Source organism: Schistocerca gregaria, chromosome 1 (genome assembly GCF_023897955.1).
Source record: "Schistocerca gregaria isolate iqSchGreg1 chromosome 1, iqSchGreg1.2, whole genome shotgun sequence".
Classification (NCBI taxonomy): Eukaryota; Metazoa; Arthropoda; class Insecta; order Orthoptera; family Acrididae; genus Schistocerca; species Schistocerca gregaria.
In genome coordinates, this window is record NC_064920.1 from 239,905,654 (window position 1) to 239,926,794 (window position 21,141).

At 40.1% G+C, this 21,141-nt stretch overlaps 1 protein-coding gene across 5 annotated transcripts in view; it reads left to right on the top strand.

Moving 5' to 3' along the window:
- The window catches only part of LOC126338575 (atlastin), a 125,469-nt gene extending 106,247 nt beyond the window's left edge, over positions 1-19,222 (top strand). For all 5 annotated transcript variants that reach the window (XM_050001565.1, XM_050001567.1, XM_050001564.1 and 2 more), the window contains exons 7-11: positions 12,923-13,107; positions 16,911-17,132; positions 17,224-17,438; positions 17,535-17,601; positions 17,778-19,222. In XM_050001565.1, the coding sequence (XP_049857522.1) occupies positions 12,923-13,107; positions 16,911-17,132; positions 17,224-17,438; positions 17,535-17,601; positions 17,778-17,900 (812 nt within the window). In that variant the 3' untranslated portion in view covers positions 17,901-19,222. The remainder of the gene's footprint in view (positions 1-12,922; positions 13,108-16,910; positions 17,133-17,223; positions 17,439-17,534; positions 17,602-17,777) is intronic.
- The last annotated feature ends 1,919 nt before the right edge of the window (positions 19,223-21,141 follow it).

A 21,141-nucleotide genomic window follows, 5' to 3' on the forward strand; every position in this document is an offset into this window, starting at 1 on the left:
GGTATGACAAGTAAATATAGCTCTGAGACTATTGCAAAAAAAAATGGGAAAGATGGTGTATTGTTGTTGTTTCCTGCATTACAGTCAATTGATTTGTCCACCTCAAATCCTCTCCACAGTGAGGAGACAACACTACCACCACTTCACGCTGAAAGGAGTTGGCATCTAATCTACTAAGTATTTTGGATATAATAGAGGGAAACATTCCACATTGGAAAAATATATCTAAGAACAAAGATGATGTGACTTACCAAACAAAAGCGCTGGCAGGTCGATAGAAACACAAACATACACACAAAATTCAAGCTTTCGCAACCAATGGTTGCTTCTTCAAGAAAGAGGGAAGGAGAGGGAAAGACGAAAGGATGTGGGTTTTCAGGGAGAGGGTAAGGAGTCATTCCAATCCCGGGAGTGAAAAGACTTACCTTAGGGGGAAAAAAGGACAGGTATACGCGCACGCGCACACACACATGTATGTATGTGCGGATGTGTGCGTGCGTGCGAGTGTATACCTGTCCTTTTTTCCCCCCTAAGGTAAGTCTTTCCACTCCCGGGATTGGAATGACTCCTTACCCTCTCCCTTAAAACCCACATCCTTTCGTCTTTCCCTCTCCTTCCCTCTTTCTTGAAGAAGCAACCGTTGGTTGCGAAAACTTGAATTTTGTGTGTATGTTTGTGTTTGTTTGTGTTTCTATCGACCTTTTGTTTGGCAAGTCACATCAACTTTGTTTTTAGATATATCTACTAAGTATTTTGTTGCACAAAATGTCACCCAGTTCACTGTGCTATATTGATTTCCTGCTACTATAGAACCGTCTTTAGATGCACAAACCAAGCTGTCAGAACCACTATACCCAAGACATTAACTCACATGGATGTTGCCTGAGCAATCTCTGACATACCATTCATGTCAAAAGTTTCTACCAAGCAAAGTGGCTTAGTGGTTAAGGCAATAGACTCACATTTGGGAGCACCGGGGTTCAATTTCCCCCTCTGGTCTTCAGGATATATGTTTTCCATGGTTTCGCAAATCGAATTGGGCAGACACCAGTAAGTTTCATTGCAACAAACATGACCAGTTTTCTTCCCCAATCTCAGCTTTAGTTGCATCTCACATGACTTTATTACTGGTGGGAAATTAAAGCCTAATCTTCCTTCTTCACATGTTTCTGTGTTGTCCCACCAAAATTTAGTCCACGTGGCATCTCCACAACTTAAAAAAAAAAAAAAGATTCGCTCATGCCTTCACTTATGGTCATGGTTGTAACACTTTTTTTGATAATTCTTCTCTCTTCAAAAGTTTTGATTGTTTTAGGGCAATAAATATTTTATCGTCCTAGGTTGACAGCTGTTTATCAAATTGAACAAGTGCTTTCAAGTTGTGTCTCTAATGTTTGTTAAATATTTTAATGAATTAATAGGTGGAGGGTGTGAATATGATTATTCTCACTGAAAATGAGTGTATTCGTTTGTAGTTTTGCAATAAACGTCTGTCAGTTTGTCCAGCTTACTAGAGAAAAATTAACAGTTACCTTGCAAAATAACGCAGAAGACCACAAAATGAAATTATGACCTTCTTTTCGGTATTATTATATTCACAAGGATTATTGTACAATGCTTTAAAATCTCGAGTGGCTTTTTTTTTGGGGGGGGGGGGGAGATATTCTTTATCTACTTTCAGGTGAAATTTTCTTCTTAATATAAATTTTATGCTTTGCACAGAATCACTGTTGTGCATATTTCATAAACTGTGCATTTTGTAATGAAGTATCACTTTTTAATCTTTCCTATCTTCACCGTGTCATTTTGTGTTCGCGAGTAAGAATGAAAATTTTACTTCCTTACCAAGATAAACAATTTTCCACTACAATAATGGAAATATATATTACATTGTTATATACCTTGAAATAGTAATCCGCAGCACATTCTCTCTCATTGACCATTTTGTTGGGTGCCACAAAGTGTGGTGTCGTGAAGATGTACATGTGAAAAAGTAAAGGCCACATGCTGCTTATATGCAGTTACTATCAAATTCATGTCATTGTCTATCATTGCATAAGAGATCGTGAAAGTCACAGTAAAGGTATAAGTAGGCAGCCTGATAAATCAGTTATTCTCTGTTTCGAAAAACAAATAGTTACTACAAGAACAGATGAAAATTCACCAGGAAGTGGTGCATCCCACTAACTTAGTAAAATAATTAACCCATTAAGTGCTGCCAGCATCTGACCTTGCCTGTTCTAGTAACAATCCATTTGTGAAGTAAAGAGCTCCCCAACTTTATGTGAAAGTTGTAAAATTCTCTCACACCCAGTCCTTCTCCTTACTTTCCAAGATTTCTATAGTGCCAGGACTTTGCCTTCAGGATGGGCAGTCATTTTAACTGATAAATGAGTGACAATTTTTCTCTCTGGTTACCCTGTTCCCTATTAACAACTGTCCAACTGTGTGAATCAATGTTTTCTGTGTTAAGCAAATCCTACCTGTCTGCTTAAGAGAGATGATGTAACTGGTGGTTGAAGTATTAACCAATGACAAGCCTATCAGTGTAGCCCATGGTATGCACAACTGCGGTTCCCATTTCTCATCACCAATGTGTCACTGCTAAACATATGCTAGAGCAAATTGGCTTTAGACATCAGAAGTTCTCTGGCCAAATTGTGAACTTATTTCAGTGTATTGTAATGTACTTTGGGAAAAGATTATTGTTGTTATAGATTCTACTGGCTTGCATGACACCTGTGATACAGGAAATCACAAAAAACTGCTGCAGAAACATCAGTTGACAAAGGGTTTCTGTTTGCATTGTTATTGTGGTCTTCCTTCAGAACCAGAAATTATTCCTCCTTGTAGGCCCAGGGGTTAGAATAGGTTCAAGGTAGTCCTACACGTCATAAGAGGTTACTAAAAGGAGTCTCTCACCTTTCGGCCTTTGTGATGGTTCCCTGTAGGGGAAGGGTGCCTTACATGGTGCATCGTGATCATTGTACATTGAGATCTTTAGCCCACTTTCTCATCGTGGCATTGCAGTCCCCCTCATCCTCCATCTCTCAAGCGAGGACACCTTCCTGGGTGCGTTTTCTTCCACCCACTATGTAGTGTTGTTTTCAGTGCCAACAAGGACCATGGAATTCATTGCACCTCATATCCAGCACAGTAGCCAGTCCATTGTGGTGGGACCACCATGTAACCTGTTGGTTGTAGCCCCTTGACTACACAGGGATTGCTCTGCTGATGCCTGTCCTGTTAACTCCCCAGGTATGCCAAGGAGTAGATGCCTGTCGCCATGGGGCATTGGGACTCCCACCAGTGGCCATCCTGCCAGCTGGCCTTGGCTGCGGCTCGGTAGCACCTGTGGGGGAGGTCCCCTGGTCGGAGTAGGTAGCATCAGGGCGAATGATGCATGATGAAGTGTACCAATCTTCACTTGCTGGTGATCAAACACCAGCAGTCTCTTAGCATTCCAAGTCTCAGGACAATGCAAGGAAGTTTGGTCCTAAATTGTTCACCTCCCTGGCCACACCATGGGAGTAAAGCCAGGCTAAGGATGGTAGCGAACCTTATTCCTCCGGTACCTCGTATGTAAGAGAGCTGATGGGGACTCCTTGGTCTTGATGAAGCATCAGTTTTTTGTAGAGTATTTAGAGAAAAAGTTTGGGGAGGTGGAGGGCTTGTCTAAAATGCGGTCAGGGTCAGTCTAGATAAAAACAGCATCCTCTGCCCACCCATAAGTATTACTCACTTGTGACAAGCTGGGGCCTGATTCCGTTACCATCATGCCTCATAAGAGCTTAAATATTGTCCAGGATATTATATTCCACAGGGACCTTCTTTTGTAGTCTGACGATGAGCTGCGCACTAACTTAGATCAACAAAGAGTTCATTTCGTCCGGCACATCCATCAGGGTCCGAGGGATAATCGGGCTGCCACCGGTGCCTTCATCTAGGCCTTCAAGGGTGACACATTGCTTGAGAAGGTCAGGGTGATGGTCTACCGCTGTGATGTCAAGCCATATATCTCCTCCCAATGCGGTGCTTTAAGTGCTGGAAGTTCAGCCATATGTCTTCCCACTGTACTTCCAACATTACATGTCGTGATTGTGGACATCCATCCCATTTCAATACTCCTTGTGCCCTGCCTCCCATCTGTGTCAACTGCGGAGAGCATCATTCTCCTTGCTCACTCGCTCACCAGACTGCAGAATTTTACAGCGACAAAGGAAAATCGTGGAATACAAGACCCTGGACCAACTGACCTACACTGAGGCCAAGAGGAAAATTGAGCGCCTACATCCTGTGGCTATGACCACCTCTTATGCCGCCACTACGAGAACAGTTGTAGCACCATGAGTTCCACGAGTTCCAGTCAGCTCTCGGAGCTGGAAGACTACACCTACCCCCTCGATGATGGGGGGTCACTTCCCTCCCTGTTGCTCCCGCACCACCTACCTCAGGAGCACTGTCGTCCCAACCATCGGGGACACCAGTCCCCACTTCTCAGCTGGAGAAGTGTAAGTCTTCTCCAGTTACTCTCTCTAGGAAGGGTTCCCTTGGGTCACTACCTTCCCAGGTTTCTGCTAGTGGGAAAGATGACACCCACCAGTGGCTGAAGAGCTCAAAAGCAGCTGGTCGTAGGTCATCACGCCCATTCTCAGTCTCAGAGACAGAGCAAGTGAAGTCCTCCCAGACAGGGAAACCCAAGGACCTGCGAGAGTAATTCAGAAAGGAGACCCCAAGACCAAGGGAATTGCAGTGGCACCCACACCACCACTGTCTATCAGCTCTGCGTATGAGGTGAAGATTCTGGCATATGCTGATGACGTAGATCTCGCCAGACCCTCAGACACAGTACATAAAGCCTGTTCAGGAAATAAGTCTGTGGCAGCAGGTGACCCTGAGGCGTTGACTACCTCATTGAGTGTTTCATGCCTTCCCAGTCTCATGATCATGTCATCCGCCAGTGGAATTGCGGCGTTTTTTTTTTACCCCACCACCAGGCTGAGCTATGGCAACTGTTAAGCTTTACACCTCCTTTCTGTATTGCCCTCCAGGAAACATGGTTCCCGGCAATACGGAACCCTGCACTTCGTGGCTACAGGGGATATTACAAGAACCATGGCAAATTTAATAGTGTGTCAGGTGGACTTTGCGTCTATGCCCTGAACTCGGTATGTAGTGAGCCTGTGCCCCATCAAATCCCCTCTTGAAACTAACTGCAACATCTCTCTCTCTCTCTCTCTCTCTCTCTCTCTCTCTCTCTCTCTCTCTCTCTCTCTAGGTGGTGTGGTATCCCTGAAAGTATTCGCTGCACTGATTGATAAACTCCTTAAACCTTTCCTGCTTTTGGGAAATTTTAATGCCCATAACCTCGTGGGGTAGCCCCATGCCTACTGGCAGTGGCAGAAATGTCGAAAATTTACTGTCCCACTCGAACTCTGCCTCCTAAATATTGGGGCCGCCACACATTTCATTGTGACTCATGGTAGTTGCTCGGCCGTTGATATATCAATTTGCAGCCCAGGACTCCTCCCATCTATCCACTGGAGAGCACATGATGACCTGTGTGGTAGTGACCACTGCCCCATATTCTTGCCACTGCCCCGGCGTCATGTCCACGGATGCCTACCCAGATGGGCCTTAAACAAGGCAGACTGAGTAGCCTTCATCTCTGCTGTCATCGTTGAATCTCCCCCACGTGATGCCATCAATGTTGTGATTGAGCAGGTCACTACAGTGATAATTTCTGCGGCAGAAAACACGATCCCTCGTTCTCTAGGGTGCCGCCGGCAAAAGACAGTCCCTTGATGGTTGCCAGAAGTCACTGAGGCAATTACAGTGTGTCTGTGAGCTCTGCAGCGACATAAGCAGCACCCTTCCCTAGAACACCTAATAGCCTTTAAGCGGCTCCGCACCTGAATTCGGCTGCTTATAAAACTGTGGAAACAGGATTTTTGGGAGAGGTATGTGTTTACAATTGGGTGCTGTATGACACCTTCCCAAGTCTGGATGAAGATCAGATGTCTCTTTGGGTACCAGACCCCAACAGGTGTTCCTGGTATTAACATCAATGTCATGCTATGTACCGATGCAAACAAGATTGCCAAGCACTATGGTAGAGCCTCTGTGTCGGAGAACTACACCCAAGCCTTTCGCACCCTCAAACAGAGGATGGAAAGGAAAGTCCTCTTGTTCACTACACGCCATAGTGAACCCTATAACACCCCATTTACAGAGTGCAAGCTCCTCAGTGCCCTGACAGTTCCTGGGCTGGATCGGATACACAGTCAAATGATTTCACATCTCTCGTCTGACTACAAGTGATATCTCCTCATCATCTGCAACCAGATCTGGTTCGATTGCGTCTTTCCATCGCAATGGTGGGAGTGCACAGTCATTCCGGTGGTAAAACCCTGTGAAAACCCGCTTGATGTGGATGGCTATTGGTGCACCAGCCTCACCAATGTGCTCTGTAAGACGCTGGAACGTATGGTGTGTCGGCGGTTGGGTTGGCTTGTGGAGTCCACATGGCCTACTGGCTCCATGTCAGGGCAGCTTCCACCAGGGTCTCAGGCACCCGCTACTGATTTTTATCCAGAATTTCCTGTACCTCTATACATCCCTTGTCCAAATTGGTGCCTCCCATAGTTCCCCCCATATCCAGGAGAATGGGGTTCCACAGGGCCCTGTATTGAGTGTATAACTATTTTTTTAGTGGCCATTAATGGTCTAGCAGCAGCTGTAGGGCCATCTGTCTCACCACCTCTGTATGCAGATAAGTTCTGCATTTCGTACTGCTCCACCAGTAGTGGTGTTGCTGAGCAGTGCCTTACAGGAAGCCATCCACAAGGCGCAGTCATGGGCTCTCGCTCACCGCTTCCAGTTTTTGGCCGCTAAGTCGCGTGTCGTGCACTTCTGTCAGTGCCGTACTGTTCATCCAGAACCTGAACTTTATCTTAATGATGATCCGTTCACTGTAGTGGAGACATATTGATTCTTAGGACTGGTTTTCGACGCATGATTGACTTGGCTGCCTTACCTTTGTCAGCTTAAGGGGGGTACTTGCAGCACCCAGTGCTCTCCGCTGCCTGAGCAACACCAACTGGGGTGCAGATGACCCTACGCTGCTGCACCCTTGGTCAATCCCGCCTTGACCATGGGAGTCCGGTTTACAATTTGGTGGCACCCTCAGCATAGCATTAACTCGACCCAGTGCAGCACTGTGGTGTTCGCCCAGCGACGGGAGGTTTTAGAATGAGTGCAGTGACCAGTGTCCTTGTGGAGACTGGAGTCCCTCCATTGTGGATCAGACATGCACAACTGCTCGCCAGTTATGTTGCACACATTCATAGTTCTCCTGAGTGTCCAAATTACTGTCTCCTTTTTCCCACCTGCGGCAGTTCATCTCCCACATCAGCTGCCCAGGTGAGGGCTCAAGATTGCGGTTCGCATGCGATCCCTTCTCTCCGAACTGGAGTCTTTCCCTTTACCATCTCCCCTCCAGGTCCATTCATGTACATCTCCATGGCATACACCTCAGCCGAAGTTTCGTCTGAACCTTTTGCATGGTCTTAACGACTCCGTTAACCCCGCCACTGTCCGCTGTCATTTACTCTTCATTCTTGACATGTTCCGAGTGAAGAAACGCTTGAACATCATTTATCTAAGAAAAGTGACTGCCTGAGTGTAAAATGATTTTCATTCTAATATCAAACATCCCCAACAGAATATAAACCCAATTTATCCACACACTATAGCTATTTTTCATATATCATTACTTGAGTTACAGTTGGCCACCATGTCACATTCGTTAATGATTACAAACTTGATTCTTGACCTTACAAAATGTTTTCTGTGGAAGTACAGATGTACGTCTGGATGCTTTGTACTCAAATGGTAGCAGTCTGTAAACACCAGCTTTGTTGTGCTTTAACTGTTGCTGTATATCACATCGTACATACATTGACAGAGATCAGTTGCAGCTGTTGAAGCCAGAGTGCTTCCTGCTCTGTCAGTCTCAGTGCCATGTATTCTGCATCTGCCATAAAAAATGCTACATCTCACTATTTACTTGAATTTCAAGCAGGACTGCTTTTTCTGGAATGAAAAAAATGCCTTTGTCACAGAAACATAGTTGTAGATGTGTAGTCCATTGAAGACACTTTGAAACTCCTTTCATAAGAAACAAATGTTGGTTTCCTAGATCATTGCAGTTTTGGCTTGTTTGCAGTGTATGGAAATTGTATTTTGTCACTTGCACAAGATATGGAAGACCTTCTATTACTCATCGGTAGGGTATGTTGCTATTTCCTGCAGTAGGGCTTTTTAACAATTTTGCATTCACTTCTGTGGGAGTTCTCACAGGTCCAATATTTGACATTAAAAGTAATCTAATACTTCACTGATTTATTTTCTTTGTGTTTCATGATGTCTTATTATTTTCATGCCAACATATTGCTTCACTTTATCAAAACCTTTCATGCGAATTTTCTCTTCATCTTTTCTTTACTTTCTAGTTTGTTGTGTCGTTGTGGTTTTCAGTCCTGAGATTGGTTTGATGCAGCTCTCCATGCTACTCTACCCTGTGCAAGCTTCTTCATCTCCCAGTACCTACTGCAACCTACATCCTCCTAAATCTGTTTAGTGTATTCATCTCTTGGTCTCCCTCTACAATTTTTACCCTCCACGCTGCCCTCCAATACTAAATGTGATCCCTTGATGCCTCAGGACATTTCCTACCAACCGATCCCATCTTCTAGTCAAGTTGTGCCACAAACTACTCTTCCCCCCAATCCTTTTCAATACTTCCTTATTAGTTACATAATCTACCCATCTAATCTTCAGCATTCTTCTGTAGCACCACATTTTGAAAGCTTCTATTCTCTTCTTGTCCAAACTGTTTATCGTCCGTGTTTCACTTCCATACATGGCTACACTCCATACAAATACTTTCAGAAACGACTTCCTGACACTTAAATCTATACTCGATGTTAACAAATTTCTTACTTCAGAAACTCGTTCCTTACCATTGCCAGTCTACATTTTATATCCTCTCTACTTCGACCATCATCAGTTATTTTCCTCCCCAAATAGCAAAACTCCATTACTGCTTTAAGTGTCTCATTTCTTAATCTAATTCCCTCGGCATCACCCAACTTAATTCGACTACTTTCCATTATCCTTGTTTTGCTTTTGTTGATGTTATCTTATACTTTGCTTTCAAGACACTGTCCATTCTGCTCAACTTCTTTTCCAAGTCCTTTGCTGTCTCTGAGAGAATTACAATGTCATCGGCGAACCACAAAGTTTTTATTTCTTCTCCATGGATTTTAATGCCTACTCCGAACTTTTCTTTTGTTTCCTTTATTTGCTTGCTCAATATACAGATTGAGTAACATTGAGGAGAGACTACAACCCTGTCTCTCTCCCTTCCCAACCACTGCTTCCCTTTCATGTCCCCCGACTCTTATAACTGCCATCTGGTTTCTGTACAAATTGTAAATAGCCTTTCGCTCCCTATATATTACCCCTGCCACCTTCAGAATTTGAAAGAGAGTATTCCAGTCAACATTGCCAAACGCTTTCTCTAAGTCTACAAATGATAGAAACATAGGTTTGCCTTTCCTTAATCTATTTTCTAAGATAAGTCGTAGGGTCAGTATAGCCTCACATGTTCCAACATTTCTACGGAATCCAAACTGATCTTCCCCGAGGTTTTGCTTCTACCAGTTTTTCCATTCGTCTGTAAAGAATTCGCGTTAGTATTTTGCAGCTGTGACTTATTAAACTGATACTTCGGTAATTTTCACATCTGTAAACACCTGCTTTCTTTGGATTGGAATTATTATATTCTTCTTGAAGTCTGAAGGTATTTCGCCTATCTCATACATCTTGCTCACCAGATGGTAGTTTTCTCACGGCTGGCTCTCCCAAGGCTATCAGTAGTTCTAATGGAATGTTGTCTACTCCTGGGGCCTTGTTTCAACTTAAGTCTTTCAATGCTCTGTCAAACTCTTCACCCAGTATCATATATCCCATTTCCTCTTCGTCTACATCCTCTTCCATTTCCATAATATTGTTCTCAAGAACATCGCCACTGTATAGACCCTCTATATACTCCTTCCACCTTTGTGCTTTCCCTTCTTTACTTAGAACTGGGTTTCCATCTGAGCTCTTGATATTTAATGCAAGTGGCTCTCTTTTCTGGAAAGGTCTCTCTAATTTTCCTGTAGGCAGTATCTGTCTTACCCCTCGTGAGATAAGCCTCTACATCCTTACATTTATCCTCTAGCCATCCCTGCTTAGCCATTTTGCATTTCCTGTCAATCTCATTTTTGAGACATTTGTATTCCTTTTTGCCTGCTTCATTTACTGCTTTTTATATTTTCTCCTTTCATCAGTTAAATTCAACATCTCTTCTGTTATCCAAGAATTTCTATTAGCCCTTGCCATTTTAACTTCTTGATCCTCTGCTCGCTTCACTATTTCATCCCTCAAAGCTACCCATTCTTCTTTTACTGTATTTCTTTCCCCCATTCCTGTCAATTGTTCCCTTATGCTCTCCCTAAAACTCTGTACAACCTCTGGTTCTTTCAGTTTATCCAGGTCCCATCTCCTTAAATTAGCACCTTTTTGCAGTTCCTTCAGTTTTAATCTACAGTTCATAACCAATAGATTGTGGTCAGAGTCCACATCTGCCCCTAGAAAAGTCCTACAATTTAAAACCTGGTTCCTAAATCTCTGTCTTACCATTATATAATCTGTCTTAAACCTTCTAGTATCTCCAGGGTTCTTCGGTGTATACAACCTTCTTTCATGATTCTTGAACCAAGTGTTAGCTATGATTAAGTTATGCTCTGTGCAAAATTCTACCATGTGGCTTCCTCTTTCATTTGTTAGCTCTAATCCATATTCACCTACTACGTTTCCTTCTCTCCCTTTTCCTACTCTTGAATTTGTCACCCATGACTATAAAATTTTCGTCTCCCTTCACTACCTGAATAATTTCTTATATCTCATCATACATTTCATCAATTTCTTCGTCATCTGCAGAGCTAGTTGGCATATAGACTTTTACTACTGAAGCGTGGGCTTCATGTCGATCTTGGCCGCAATAATGCGTCCACTATGCTGTTTGTAGTAGCTTACCCGCACTCCTATTTTGTTGTTCATTATTAAACCTATTCCAGCATTACCCCTATTTGATTTTGTATTTATAACCCTGTATTCACCTGACCAAAAGTCTTGTTCCTCCTGCCACTGAACTTTACTAATTCCCACTATATCTAACTTTAACCTATCCATATCCATTTTAAATTTTCTAACCTACCTGCGTGATTTAGGGATCTGACATTCCATGCTCCGATCCGTAGAATGCTAGTTTTCTTTCTCTTGATAACGTCGTCGACTTGAGTAGCCCCGCCCAGAGATCTGAATGGGGGACTATTTTACCTCCGGAATATTTTACCCAAGAGGACGCCATCATCATTTAACCGTACAGTAAAGCTGCATGCCCTCGGGAAAAATTACGGCTGTAGTTTCCCCTTGCTTTCAGCCGTTCGCAGTACCAGGACAGCAAGTCTGTTTTGGTTAGTGTTACAAGACCAGATCAGTCAATCATCCAGACTGTTGCCTCTGCAACTACTGAAAAGGCTGCTGCCCATCTTCAGGAACCACACGTTTGTCTGGCCTCTCAACAGATAACCCTCTGTTGTGGTTGCACCTACGGTACGGCTATCTGTATCGTTGAGGCTTGCAAGCCTCCCCACCAGCAAGGTCTGTGGTTAATGGGGGGGGATGAAACCAACTAAAAACAATATTTCTAGTTTATTTCATGCAAATATTAGTATACTAATATCCCCACACATTATAAGGAACAAAATTACTAATTTTTCAACAAAATAATATAAGGATCAGTTTCCCTTTTTATAGTCCTGTTTCAATAATCGTATTATTCAACTTTAGATTGCACTTTTGGTTAACCTGCTACAGATCATACAGTTGTCTGTAACAAACATAACGGGTTGCCTTCTGAGCACATCTCTGGTTGTGACGCATTAATTTTAGAGGCATTGGTGTCCCATTCCCTGTAGAAAATGGAGAGGGGAGAACATACCAAATCTGAAATACTGCTTTTGCAGTTACTTGTTCACTAAGCAGGCACCCTAGTTTCCTCCTTTCTTCCATTGCTTTCTGTCTTTTGCTCTTTTTGTTTCCCAATTTCAGAAATTCGTTCCTCACGCTCTCCCCCCCCCCCCATTTGTTCACTATTGTGCCTCATGTTGGCTTCTTCTTCTTCTTTCCCCCCCCCCCCCCCCCATAGATACTTAATATTTGTTTGCCTTGTCATATGTTAGACTCATTTATCATGTATAACACTTAACCTCTCAGCGTTCCAGATCTTTATTGTTAATAGCATTATTTGCTGATTTCCATACATAATATTGTCCTTCAGTGGCCCCCAAAAAATTGGTGCTACAGATGATCTGTTTTTGTTTAATCTCATCATAGGGAATTCCGTTCATCCCATTAGTATCTATGCAGGATGAGTGAACACCTGATCTTAACTACTGTCAATATCTGTATTGCTGCCTCCAGGTAATATTTTTTCCCATATGTATTGTGCTACACAGGCTTATATGGCAGACACGTATTAGGGAAAAAACACAGAACATAGTTTTTCTCTCCTGTAGTAAGGTATGGAGGGCATTTGAGATTAAACTATACATGTCCCAATGGTTCTGAAAAGAAGTGTGTGTGTGTGTGTGTGTGTGTGTGTGTGTGTGTGTGTGTGTGTGTGTGTGTGTGTGTTTATACGTGCAGTATTGTCAGTCAAAATTTAAATTTTAAGAGTCATTAATACAAAAGGTAGCTTGTGATGCTATGTAGATCGATGTTAACTATGAAAAATTTACAATTGTTACAGATATTGAGAATGACTTCAAGGTTCAACTCCAGAGGCTGATTCCAATGTTACTAGCACCTGAAAATTTAGTGCCAAAAGAAATTGCTGGTCAGAAAGTGAAAGCAAAAGAATTACTACAGTATTTCAAATCATACATTGAAATATATAAAGGAGACGAGTTGCCAGAACCAAAATCCATGCTTGTTGTAAGTTTACATTGTACTGTTAAGCTTCTTCACTGCTCTACAATACTCAGGAATAATGTGTTGAATTTAATATATTGAAATAGTTTCATTTTGAAATTACACAAGCTGCCTTCCTAGAGCATTTTCAGTAATTTTTCTCATTGAAGCATTGCATGATGATGATATTGTTCTGGGTGGCTTCCAAACTCTACCACTTTCCCTGAACCTCTCCAGTCCTTTTCCTTCACCTCCCTCCCCTCTCCCCCCCCCCCCTTCCTACCCCTTGTGTGTGTGCGCGTGCGTGCGTGCGCGACCGCTGCCGAGTAGTTGATAGTATTTTATATTATATGCTATTCTGCTTCATTTTGAGTTTTTATATCTGATGCCAAAAATAATTCTGAGATGTACATGTTTTTGATGGGCGATCTGCACTCAATATTAAGAATTTGTTTGGAGCCATGGTTAAACACGCACAAAGTAGGCAAAGGTGAAATGACAAATACCGTTGTACAAAATGAAATGCTACCTTACACTATAAAATAATCTAACAGGAAACAAAACTTAGAGGTAAACAATGAATGGTGTGTCTAGGATGGAATGTAACGGCAGTGAAGCATGGTCTGGCCTCGGCAGCCAGACTGTGGCCACACGCGCGCGCGTTTTGCTTCCTTTTTTTTATCTTAAAGGTGACCCTCAAAATTCTATCGTTCTTCTAATGAAATTTTGCAACTGAAAAAAACATGCATTTGACCAATCACACGAAGATACTGTACATATCTCAGGACTGGAGTGAGGACAAACCTATTCTCAATCAGTATTGTTGGTATCCACAATAACTCCAGGTAATGCTGTATCGACAAATCGTGCTCAATTCACATGGTAATAAAAAATCATCACAGAAACTTTGTAGGTTTTAGCTATGTTTCAATAGGTTTCTTGACTATTGCTGATAATAAAAATTTGTTACTGTAGGTTTCTGCTAAATTATTAATCAAACCCTTTTTCTTCAGTTAAAACTGCTTAAGCTTTTAATAGCTAATTTTTTTTGAAAAAGCAACATTACATGGCTTGTTAATTACGTGATCATCTGATGTAGAGTGATTGATGATATTATCAGTCTTTCCCCTACTCTATTCAAAAGTCAAATAATCTGCAGAACATTGTCTGGATTATAGCACACAAACTCATGTCTGCCATATAGCTGAGTCCTGATATGTAGATTTATAAGCATGTGGTACTTTTCATTATTTTCCATGTGGTTTATAACCCAAGTGACTAGTCAGATATGCAACTGTTTTGTGTCAATGACTTTGCTGAGTACTTCTGTTCGTTGTTTTACTTGCTACTGCTAGATCTGGTCATTCTTCAGCTACTCTCATAGTTTGTGTGTCATCATAACATTGCATCTTACTAAGCTGAACAGATGATTGTACCACAAACCAAACATTTCTTACCTTGTGTTAAAATGTGTCTTCCACATTTGAATCTCATCGTTTTTTCCATATTTTCTTCTTACAGCATGCTAACTGTAATAAGATCTGTGACATCTGTTCTGCAGATACGTAACCAAATGACTGTTGCTTATAACAGAAGTCATTAGTTTCATTTGTAAATTATGGCAACATCTTTTTCAAGATCACTGTTCTTTGTATTCCCATGACTCTGGTGTCTTAAGTTTGGCTTCAGCTGTCTGTAGACTTCAATTTCTGCATCCTTGTTTACTTTCCATTGTTCTTTTGTTCATAAACTTCACTAATGTCTCCTGTTTAAATATTTGTGAATGTTGTATTTAGTAGATATTTCTCAGTCATTTTTGTTTTTCACCATAAAGCATCTATTCAAAAAGAAAATTTTCTGGCCTTTCAGTTGCAATTTGAAAAGCAAATATTGTTTTGTCTGCGTATTCATTACAGAAACACAGTGCACTTGTAATGGTCCTCAAAGACAACTGGTCAAGAGTCAAATGTTCCTGCATGACAGACATACTAATAAATGTCGTAAGAACCCTTTAAAGTCATTCATAATTATGTGTTGGTGATGGAGGTGGTTACACAAAGTGACACCATTAGCAGATGGTCCCCATGTCAAAGTACAGTCATTTAGTGACCAAAGCATGTTATTTGTGACAGTGGGAATAGTAGCATATGTTTATCAAGTATTAGGATACGTTTATATGGCAACCTGCTCACACAGTAACACAACTGTTACCTGCAGGCATTACCTTGCAATTTTTCACACTGTGTAGTGGTATGAAGTTAGAACAATGTTCTCGCCATTGTTTGATCATAGTAATAGCGAATTGTTGATGACAGAAATGTTACTGGCAAGGAGAAAGAAGAGGCAGTATGGTGTGCCTACTTTGAATGCAGAATGCTCACGCTAGAGATACTTTAACCAGTCAAAAACTGAAAAGTTATTCCTAGTTGGTTTTTTTTTTCTCTCCAGACAGTTTTCAATTAAATGTTAATTGGTACTCACACTAAGATAACATTTTACTAGCTTTGTCTACAACTACTTCATGTAATACATCTGCCACGTGTAGAGTTTAATTATGATAATTTACTGAGTAATGTTAAGTGAAACAATGTTATGAATTCCCAAAAATTATTAAATTATGGAAAATCAAGAATGGAATAATGAAAGGACCGACTGCTACTTACCACATAAAGAGTTGCAGGAAAAGGACTTTTGTCTGAAAGCTTATATGTTTGTCTTTCCATTGTGCCCATCAACTCAACACATCCCCTTTGTTGTGAGTTGCTGTCTATCCTTTCCATATTGTTGCAAAAATTATTGAGCCTAATTTTACCCAATATGATGCAGTTTTGATGATCTGTATTCCTCTGGCTCTAGATAATTGTGTGTTAAAACATGTCTGAAATAAAATAATCGATCATACGTCTCACTCATCATTATTTTCAAAGCTCACAACAAATAGAACTGTCTGTGTACGGTTTCTGGGAAACCGTGTAATAAGCAGCAACATGGTTAGTGACTTTAAAACAGTCAATCACAGCTAAAGTTTCAGGACAGATAGCATTGATCCCTGTCAGAAACACAGCTCAGCTTGATACACTTGCTTGGCTTGGCTTGGGATGGAGCAAGCAGCAAGGTCAACAATGATGCTGCAAATTAAATATGTCACTGTTTAATTGTAACGGCCAGATCAACGATGTGATAGCAACAAGTTTGCAGCACAAATACACCATTACATCCATGCTGTCTTATATTGTGATATACAGTTAAATTAGTGCATTTTACAGCACAGCAGTGATACTGTCCTGCAATAACTAATGTGTAGTTAACTTTATAGTGTAATCTGTCTTACAACAAACTATCTTTATTTCATCTTTAACATAATGCAATTTTCGATATTTAGCTAAGAATGTCAGCACTGTTAATATTCTGAAACAAAAACTATACTTGTAACTGTCAATATACAAGGCACATGGCATCTTTTTACTATGTTCTTTTGTTCCAAAGAATAAGTAACATTTTTCAGTAAACATTATGGCAGATATGGTCGAGGCTTTTCTACATTATGATGGTCTGCTTTCAAACTGAGAGTTTTCAGTTCCTCTTACTACTTGGTAGTATGTGTATTTTCTGCAAGTTATCTTTTGCTACATCTGTATATATCTGAAACTTTGTGAAAAGTCCAGTTCATGCATGTAACATCATGAATACCATATAACTAACTTTATAGTTAAAATAACGTTTAAGCTGAATATAACTCCACTGCTTATTACTTCTGCTTGTTTAATGTTCTGAAATTCATATTCATTGTTCCACTTAAAATTGATATAATAATAATTTGTTTTCAGGCAACAGCTGAGGGTAACAACTTGGCTGCCGTGGCAGTAGCAAAAGACACTTACAAGCATGACATGGAAGAAGTGTGTGGTGGCACAAAGCCGTACCTCAGTTCAGCTCATCTTGAGGCCGAACATAATCGTGTTAAAGATAAAGCAATACACCAATTCCGAAGTAAGCGTAAAATGGGAGGTGATGAATTTTCAGAAAAATATAGGGAAGCTCTTGAAAAGGTTAGTGGCACTTCAGTAAGTCATAATGTTTTATCGAACAAATGTATATCAATTACAGGAGATGTGAAATTTACCAAACTTATCGTCCTAGGATTTGGATGAAATGTTTGTCCAATTTAAACTGCACAATGAAAGCAAAAATATATTCAAAGCTGCAAGGACACCTGCTGTTTTCCTGTCAATTGCTGTTGTCTTTTACTTGGCATCTGGGATTTTTGGATTGTTGGGAATTTATACAATGGCAAATATGTGCAATTTAACGATGGGAACATCACTTTTGGTGCTCATTTTATGGGCATATATCAGGTAAAGTACACACAATAAAATTTTATTTTATTATAGAACAAATTGAATACAATTCATGTTTCTTACTGCAACTGGTGGATGTGTGGTTTTCTATAGGTACAGCGGAGAACTGTCCGAAATTGGAGAACAACTTGATGAAATGGCCAACTTCTTATGGCAAAATGTAAGTCATATTACAATACATTCTTCTGGTCCAATTTTTGGTTACCTGCCTAACCTTAATTTAACGGTAGATTGTTGTGCTGTCAGCATTTTCAGTTTAAAAAAAGTGCTAATGCACATTTTAATTTTTCATTGATTGTGGTGCTGAGTTTTGACTAAACATCACAATATTTTCAGGTAATGAAACCAGTCTATCAGCATTTTGTGGAAGTTAGCATCCAACAAGCTGTAATCCAGGCAACTGAGTCGGTAACCAGCGTTAATTCTACCCAAGCCAATGGTAAATTGAAACACACATGACTATTGGTGAATCAGTGAATGTCTTTATTTTTGTGATATGTTTGTGTAATGAAGAGTGATTCGATGAGGACAGAGAATGTGATACTTAAGAAACATTTAAGTATGGCGTCTCAGTGTCAGCCACGTCAGTGCCTAATGTAACTATCTTCCAGTGATAAATCGATATCTCGTGAATGATACCATATTGTATGTTATCATCCTTTGTGGATGAATACTAATTTACATAGTCGCTTTTTGTTTAAAAGTTCTACCTCCCTCAGATCTTGGTTTTGCTATGCGAATGTGATTCAGATAAGCAGTGCACACACAATATTTTAAGAGGATATGTAGAGTTACTTAATACTCTAATGATGATAAACTTGAGTGGTAGCTGTATTTTAGCACTGCAAAGATTAATATTTTATGCAAAAATCAAATCTTATGACATATATAATTTCAGTGATTTTTAAAAGTTTGTAATAGTACAAAAGGGTGAAAGAGCATAGCTGTTGCAGAGGAGTTGAATTGTTGTTCATGAATAAATTTGTATGTACTTTTTGGATATTTCTACCATCTTAAACTGGAACGTAAAAGTTTTTCTGTACCAAGTTTTTACACTTGTCATCTTGGTTTGTTGTTTTCCACTGAAGTTAGTAATCTCCATAGTTTTTTTGTTACTTTTCCAAACTAGAATGTCAGACGAACCGGAAAATATAAATCAAAGTTTTACACGATGAAAGGGTTGTGGATTTATTTAGTTCAAACTCAAATTATTTAAAATTCGTACTTTGTAAATAAAATCTGATTTATTTTAAATTCTTGTTGTACGATAATGTTAAAGATTTCATTACATTCTATTTTGTAATTTTCTTTGCATAGCAGCAGCACACAACTACTGGGTAGCAACACTATTATTGTTGTTGCAATGTTGTGCAGAATTAAAGTGTTCTGTATTATGAAGTTTTGAAGTGAACTTTGTTATATTTGCACTAGAGTTATATGAATTTACATCAGATATATGAGAGAAATTATTTTCTACAGTTGTTAATGTGTTTGTAAAAATACGAATCCATATCAGTTGTTAAAGAACTGGAATGCTGGTTCGTGAAATTAGAATTATTAGTTCCTATTCAGGACTGTGCCATAATGTTGACTGCCCAGAAATCTTGCCGCTATGCAGATCAAGATGTGGGATAAATTTCACAGCATGAATAATTGTGCTCAATGTAATACATTAAGCTTGTTTATACAGTAAATTTTGTAACATCATGTTGTTAATAATGACAATGAAAAAGCTTCCTGTAATTATCACTGGGTTTGGTGAATAAATCCTTATTTTTGTATTTTTTGGTGACTTATAAATGGTGACAAACACTGATGTGAACCCCCCTCCCCGCTCTCTCTCTCTCTCTCTCTCTCTCTCTCTCTCTCTCTCTCTCTCTCTCTCTCTCTCTCTCTCTCTCTCTCTCGTGTGTGTGTGTGTGTGTGTGTGTGTGTGTGTGTGTGTGTGTGTGTGTGTGTGTGTGTGTGTGTTATTGTCTCTATCAACATACCAACACTTTCATTTGGTATGTTACAGCATCTTTGTTTTAGATGTATTTTTTTCCCACGTGGAATGTTTTCTTCATATTCAGTGTGGCAAAAGTCAGAACAAATACATGAATTGAAGGGGTTGGCAGAAGGAAGTGCTGATCCTAAAGAGCATGGTTGTGAGCTATTGCGTGTCAAGTGTTTGATTAAGTCCATAGATAGTAAATCACAATGGACTTACTTGTAACTTTTTGTACAAATTGCTACACCATTCCTTCAGCTATATTATCTCTGAATGGACAAAAAAAATCAAGTCCTGCAAAATTGTTTACTTGTAACAGTGTCCTTACTTTTGTTAACACCATATTTGTCAAAAAATACCTGGGAAGTTTTTAAAGTATGTACGTTTCTTTTACTAACTTACTTCAGAGACTAGGAGAAGAGACACTTCACATAATAAAGGAAAAAAAAAAAATGATGACAGTAATATTTGCAAAGTAACAATGTGAGGTTTTCTGTAGTGACTGAATTAAGTAAGCAAGTGTTTCCAAACTTTCATGTTATTTTCCTTTGCATTGGGAAATAATACTATAGAATCAAAATGTGTCCCATAAATAAAGTGCTGTCCTGTAAAATGCTCAGGGAGAAACTTCGAGTTTTTGTCAAGTGTAGTCACAACACAATAAGTCCACAGCTTGTGGTCTAGTGGCTAGCGTTGGTGCCTTTGGATCACGGGGTCCCGGGTTTATTCCCGACCTTGTTGGGGATTTTCTGTGCCCAGGAACTGCGTGTTTGTGTTCTCTTCATCATCATTTGTGACAGTGGCGTGATTGGACTGTGTAAAAAATTGGGTCTTTGTACGGGCACTGATGACCACCCAGTTGAGCGCCCTACAAACCAAATATCATAACAACACTAATAAAACCATTTTCTATTTTCCTTTTCTTCATTATTCACTTGAAGGTTTTGAAAATAGTATGACAGGATGTGGTTTAACATATTTTCTTGCTAATCCTGAAATTCATAGGTATTGCCTCTCTACCCCTTTCTTTTGTAATATAACATTTAAAAAGTCTGCATTCACATTTGACCTCCACTGCCATTTTCACCTACTTCTTACGTCTCTTTCCATGGTTCTAGATTGTGCTCCATCCTAAAAATAAATGCAAAGGTTTGTAGAGAAATGAAACAGGATAAAAATAGTGCTAAGCCACAATGTTAGGGCCAAAACAATCATAACTCTCCAACATGTTTATTATAGGACTCTATTGTTGCGTGGTAAAATGAACCAGCCACTATAACAGCCTTACACAAGTTTTTTTTTTTTTTTTTTTTTTTTTTTTTTTTTTTTTTTTTTTTTTTTTACCTAGAGACAATGCTATCCAGTCAGCAATAGAAACATTGATCCCTGCGTCTTCCGAGTGTGCTGTGGTGGCATAACCGTTGTCTACACTCTGAAGGAGTGAGGTACAGACAGGAAGGTTATTTTCTCAATATGCACCAGAGAGAATTTCAGGAAAACCTGATTCTGCACTTGGAAATCAGTGCAGAGCAAACACAACACTCTTTTGTAACAGGTCTATAGGGATAAAATAAGAACACCTTACAGGCTACAAACTTTGGATAAAGGAACACTCTGAAGTTAAACAATAGGCCAGCCAAGAGCACCGACAGGCTCGGAAAACAGGAGCTCATTTGGTCACCTGTACGCGGGGAATTAAATCATTCATCA